At 40.7% G+C, this 6,680-nt stretch overlaps 1 protein-coding gene across 1 annotated transcript; it reads right to left on the reverse strand.

Annotated features, from left to right (window-relative positions):
- Positions 1–1,010: 1,010 nt before the first annotated feature.
- LOC118485906 lies at positions 1,011–2,722 on the reverse strand. Its single transcript, XM_035982423.1, has 3 exons — positions 2,518–2,722; positions 1,509–2,443; positions 1,011–1,244 (listed from the first exon to the last, which is right to left on the reverse strand). The coding sequence occupies exons 1-3, from the start codon at positions 2,714–2,716 to the stop codon at positions 1,011–1,013; spliced, it is 1,368 nt and encodes a 455-aa protein (XP_035838316.1). The 5' UTR covers positions 2,717–2,722.
- Positions 2,723–6,680: the final 3,958 nt, after the last annotated feature.

Genomic DNA, 6,680 nt, shown 5'->3' on the forward strand with positions numbered 1-6,680 from the left:
CAAGGGAAACTAGGCCCAAAATGGGAAGGTCCTTACACCATCCTCGAAGCACACAAGGGCGGATCCTATAAGCTGGCAGATTCAGAAGGCAAAAGGCTTCCAAGGCACTGGAACGGAAAAACCCTTAGAAGGTTTTATGTTTAGAAAGTTTGGTTTGTAGCAAAACAAAAACCGTTTGTAAAAGCAAATGTTGCTTGAATGAATGAAGTTACTTTATCAAACTTGTCTTTCTATCCTAATATCAGGTTGAGAACCTAGCAAAAAACTCCATGGCAAGGGCCATGTAAGGGGATGAGCTCCCAGGCCATATCGCTCAATAGGTTCAAGGGTTGAATGGACCTATATAAGGGGTGAGTTCCTAAATCAATACAACTCCATGAGACTTATCAAAGAAAAACAATAGTGTCTCATAGACAGGTTTGAACAGCCTACACCAATCGTTCCTTAAGTCTAAAAAATGTACCCAATAAACAGACTTGCGAAATCAAACAAATCACAACGAAATAAAAGAAAAGGATAGATACTACGTCTTGATGATAAACACTAAGGCAAAGTGACTGCAGCACTGAACCCTTTAAAGTGTAAAAAACATAAAGACAAAGTAAACAAAGACAAGGCAAGAAAATAAAAATAAACAAGCCCATCAACCAAACATACAAACCAAATCAGAAGCTACCCAGCGTTCAACCAACAGACACTTAGCTTGAAAGGTTAAAGGCTCCAACCCGGCAGCAATCATACAAAAAAGCTTGAAGGGTTGAAACCCCACAAAACAAACCAAGCAAGTAAAATAAACAAAAACACAAAACCATCATGTCATAGTCAGAAAGGCCATAAAAGACCTTCATTAGATAGTCAAAGCAAGCCCTAGTGACTTGCAGATAAAACTAGTGTCCAACGGCCATAAAGGCCTAACCAACCATAGGAACCTTAAGGGTTCCCAAAACCTAAACATTGTTTAAAATATTACAAAACATTAAAGTGTTTGCTAAGAAAGCTACGAATAAATGTCAGTTGCCAGAAGGCTTAGAACCTTCACCCTTAGACTTTTTAGCTTTCTTTGTCTTCTTCCCCTTCACACCTTCTTCACCACCAACCGCAGAGGTTTCCAAACCAGCATCTTTCGAGGTTTCAGGCAGACTGGAAAGGGTATCATCACTGTCCCCGGAGTAAGACCTCTTCCTCGACAAAGAGCCCAAAACCTCAGCACAAACCTTCTCATTCAACCCTTCAGGCTTCAATCCCTGTAAAACAGACAAAGGCTTACCAAAGCAGGAGGATACCTCATGAATATAAGGGTAAGTTAGCCTCTCCATCTGCTCAACAGAAGCCTTGAAAACATCAGAAGCCTCGGGGCGATACATGGGTGACTTCTCCAAAGGTTGCCCAGATTCATGAAGTTTATAGCCAGCAGAAAGGCCTTGATGCTTCCCCAGGTTCAGCAGCTTTGTGTAAACATCACCAAGGGCAGAGTTAAATTCCTTAGAGTGCAAAAGATAAGTCACAACCTGCTGAAACCCATGCTCGATCAACCACTGATTATCCGCAGTCACCTGACCAACGGAAGCCTTCAACCCCTCCTTTTCTTCGCGAAAAGCCTTCTGCTGGACAGATAAGGCCTCTCGATCAGCCTTCAACTTCAGCAAATTAGCTTCAAAGCTTTTCTTCAGGTCACCCATCTCAATGGCATGCATCTTCTTCAAATCCTCAATCTCCTTCTTCCAAGCTGCCTCCTTCTCTGCAAACCCAGCCACTTCCTTCTTCATCGATGCAAGGGAGGATTTCATTTTGTCTTTCTTTTTAGAAAAATCCTCATACTCCCGCATTCTTTGGCGAAAGCGTGTAATCCCTTGGGGAAGCATGGCTGCAAGGTTGCAAGTAGTTAAAACCATGTGAGATAACATAGTGTCATCATCCATCTCAGCAATAGCTTCACGAACGGAAGGAGGAGCAAGATGACTAAGAGCATCTTCACAAACAGCAGCATCCTTAAAAGTGTCATCATTCTTAACCAACCAAGAAGGCACATAAGTGCCCTCAGGGTTCAACCCTTCAACGTCCCTGCTCGACGATTCTTGAACAGGGGTAGCAACACCCTTCTTCCCTCGAACCTTCTTACCACGCACAACTAATTCCTTCTCCTTCTCAACCTCTGCCTCAGCCTGATCCTCAGAAACCTCGATGTCATCACTCAAATCCACTGGCTCAGTGGAAGTGGATTGAGGAGTAGCCTTCAGTAAACGACGAGATAACCGGCGAGTTGAAGGCTTGGGAACATTGGACTTGGTAAAACCCTTCACATTCTCAACACTGACATAACCCGAGCCCTCAAACCTCTGCTCAGAGGTCCTCACAACAACATTTTCACCCGGAACAGTCGGAGCATCTTCAAAAACCACATCGGACGTATCGTCACTCTTGATGAAGTCCAAAGCAGACATAACTGCCAAAAAACAAATAAAGAAAATAAGTCACAAACAAAGTAAGACGAAAAGGCATAGGGGAGAAAATGCATACCAAGGCCATTTCTCATCAACACCGGATCCCGATCAACTTTTGCCCAAATATTACTAACCCCTAAAAGCACTAACAAATGTTCGGGAAAAGGACGAACCCTGGAAGGGCACCCCCGAATGGCTGAAAGAAAGGCATCATTTAATTCAGACTCGGAAGGCTCCGGATCGTTGAGAACAGCATCCGGATGCCTCCACACCATTTTGAAAGGAATGAGGGATTCAGAAACCCAGAAAAACGTATTCTTCCATGATCCAAGGGTCGTAACCATGGAGGAAACAAGACAAGTTTCCACCTTTGTGTTCTCAAAAGTAAACCAATCACCATTTTTGGCTAACCGGAAGAACCTCCGAAAGAGCAACAATGAAGGATCATAACCTAAAGCACGACACAGCACTTCAAAGTGCAAAACCCTAGCCATTCCTTTCGGATGTACTTGCCCAAAAGACACTCGATAATACTCAAGCACATTTAGAACAAAAAACGAAAAAGGATAACGAAGATTAGACCACTCAAAATGCCGACAGTACAAAGCAATAAAACCAGGAATCGGTTTGTCAATGGAAGCATCGCAAGCAGGGGCGGTTGGATTAAACTGATTATCAATACCATGTTCAAGACAAAACAGGTCTACCTCCTCTTGTGTCAATCGAGAGAATGACCTCGCTAAATCCTTAAGGGCACCCATGATCGGAAAAAGTAAAAGTGAAAATGGAGAAGAAACTAACCTGAGAAGAGGAAAACGGTGAATGATTGCAAACAAAGTGAAGAAACTTTACAATAGTTAAAACAAATAAGAGAGTAAAGTAGGGGCATTAAAGGTAAATAAGTAACTTCTGCCAATCCGCCGCCTGACACATGTCCAATCAACTGTCAAATCGATTAAATTTCAAAATTCAAAAAAGTAACCGCCTCAAACCCTTCAAGCCTCCAAACAACGAACCCTTGAAGCCTTTACAAGACATGCATAAAAGTCAGAAGTCTTTGAGCATAATACCCCAAAAACCTCTGACTTGGGGGGCTGACGACGGGGGTAGCCCAAAGACAAATAAAATCACTAATATGCAAAGAGCTTAAAAGGTTGAAAGGTTCATCGGATGAAAAGCTGTATAATGAGTGAATCGAGGAACAGTAACTAGTCATGTCCACCAACTCATCTCACCAACTCACGCTCACCAACTCACAAAGTCAGAGCAGGTCTGTACAGGCACACCCTATTAACCGGGGGTCCAAAGCCTTGAACCCCAAAAGGGGAAACCCTCCATAAGCAAACAGGTTCCACTAGTATAATCCATACCATTTCGAGAGATGTCTTCCACTATAAGAAGACAGCTCGAAGACACTTCCAGGACATTCCGAAAAGCAAAGATTCCTTAATCTCTTGTCATTAGAGAGTTCTTTGTCACCTCCAAAGTACTCTTCATCAGATTCATCTCATTTGCTCTCTTTTCTGGATTCGAGCTAGTCTCGAAGAAAGAACTTCAAAGCAAATATCTCAATCATACTAGTGAACCTCCTTCCACGTTTTGCAAACGTGGAGGGACCCCGCGACCTGCGTTAGGCAAAACTGAACCCTTCAGCCCTTTTGCCTGACCAGCTAAGCTACCATCCTTGGTCCCGTGTTTGTTGCATCAACAGTAAAGCTAATTTTACATGAATGGTCATTTTGATTAGAAGTTTTAGATGAAAAATATTTTTGACTAAGTTTGTTTTTTCTTAAAAACAATGATCATTCTACCATAGTAAATCATTACACGCATACACACGAATTTTAATCCAATAAGCACATCAAACCGAAGAGCCACTTGTATGCATGGAATGACATGGGCGCACAATTTAGCCAATAGGGAGATGACACACAATAGCGTAAATGAAGATTTTCAAATATTTTAAGCCCAAAATATAAAGATGACATATGACAACGTCAATAACAATTTTTTAAGGGAGGTCGGCGCGTTCTCGGGTAGGGTGTTTCGGGTACCCCTACCCAATCGGGAACACCGCCACCGGAGGTTGAGGCAGGGTAAATCGGGTAGCGAGAGCGGGTGATGGTTACCGAGCCATTAAGGGGGTATGACTAGATCGATATGACCGTTCAACCGTTTTTTAACCTCGGGTGATTGTTACCAAGCCATGAGAGGACGAACCTTCAACCGATTCTGATTGCTCCTTTGATTTCATAGTGTTTTTTATTTCATGTGTAAATTTTGGTTAATATGTAATATTTTTGTAGGCTTATGCAATGTTTTATTTCCATGTATTTTTTTGCTTATGTTTCCTATTTTGATGTTTTTTTAATCATGTAATATCTACATGTTTTTTACATTTAATTTTATTTGTGTGTTTAAATGTATAATTTATGTTTAATACAAAAAAAGAAAAAAAAGGTTCTAGAGTAGTGTTGCGAAGTATTTTTTGAACGGCCAACTAAATCACTGGATAAGCAATCTGGGATGCCCTCAATCGAGCAAATACAACCCCTCCTCCATAATGGAAAGGAGTTGAATGCATACCCGAGCCACCAAGCCACTAGTTCTGAGGAAAACCCACCGCCCGAAGTCCCATTGCGATAAAACCCGGTTCGGCTCAGTTTCAAACTGGCGAAACTTCATTGCCACCACCAATATCCTTCAAAGTGATGCTAGTGGTTGTTGAACTTGAGACCTCAATAAGAGAAACCAAGTGACTAACTTGTAAAAGTATTAAGGTATTTTAACATAGTTAAGAATAGGTATGACAGTGCAAGATTGATGAAATTCAAGGTATTTTCATTGAGCACCGCACCCCTTTTTCTCTAAGGGGATACGGTGTGGGTGCGGCAATCCATCGGCAAAGAAGTTTGCCGCGCGGCAAACACCGCCGCCGACCAACATATGTCGCGGCAAAACATTGAAAGCGGTGATGGATTACCGATTCAAGAAAGTTGAATGCTGCCATAAATATTACCCCTCCAACGGTAATATTACCGTTTAATGTAAAAAAAAAATTGTTTTTTAAATTTTTTTTCACCCTATATAAATACCACTCACACATTTTAAAAAAATACACCTTTCTCTCTATACTCTCTCAATCTATTCTACACTTTGAAAAATATGGAAGGCTCAAAGAAGGGTGAAGGCAAGAAGAAAATGGTAGGGTCCGGTTCAAAGTCGAGGCCTCAAGATAAACGTGGTTCGGGTGGTAGTAGTGTCCCGTTTAATCCGCAACTTGGGTTTGCGAGTCACACCCAACCTCCATTTTATTTTAACCAACCCATGCATCAACCTTTCGGTTATGATACCCAACCCACCCAAAATTGGATGCAATACGGTCCGAGGATGACTCAAGCCGGTTATTATGATTACTCCCAAGAAGCGCAAAATGCTTTTGACCCGTTTGCTTTTCAAAACCCAATGTCACAATCACCAACCCAAGACGAACAAGATGACGCCGATGAGGAGTTCGTGCCGGAAACACAAGAACATGAGTTAGATGATATTGATGAAGATGTTGCGGATGATGAAGATGTTGCGGATGAACCGGAAAAAAAAGCAAAAGCCAAACGGGAAATATGGATGGCCTTGTGATTTTTAGTTTTTTTTTAAGTTAGATTTTATTAAAAATGTAATGTTTTATTTTTATTTAAGATGTAATGGTTTATTTTTAATTAAAATGTAATGCTTTATTTTTATTTTTAAAAAGTTTATGTTTTTTCCATTTTATCTTAAATATAAAAAAACATAAAATAAAAAAAAAGTTTGCCACTCAGCAAGTGTTTAAACCACTGCCAACAATTTTCAGCAAAGTTTAAACACTTTTGCCTAATTGACATGGCACGCTCTGATTGGTCGGTTTTTTGGTTTGCCACTTTAAAGTGTTTAACCACTCCTTATACCCTAAAGCCCAAAACACCGGTGACTATGTCTATATCAACATGACGTCTTTTGATTGATTTACTTTTTATACAATCAAGTTTAACAATAAAGTAATTACATCTCTGTCTCTACATGATTGATAAAATTACTTTTTTTTTTTTTTGAACGGCAAATCACTTTATATATATATATAAAGAGCCAGCTAGAAACTGGGAAACAAAACAGGAAAAGCAAAAGACGAAAGAAACACAAAGACAATTACAACAGCCCTATGGAACAAAATTACCCAATTCCATCCGGATCCCAAACCGA

Source organism: Helianthus annuus, chromosome 13 (genome assembly GCF_002127325.2).
Source record: "Helianthus annuus cultivar XRQ/B chromosome 13, HanXRQr2.0-SUNRISE, whole genome shotgun sequence".
Taxonomy (NCBI): domain Eukaryota; kingdom Viridiplantae; phylum Streptophyta; class Magnoliopsida; order Asterales; family Asteraceae; genus Helianthus; species Helianthus annuus.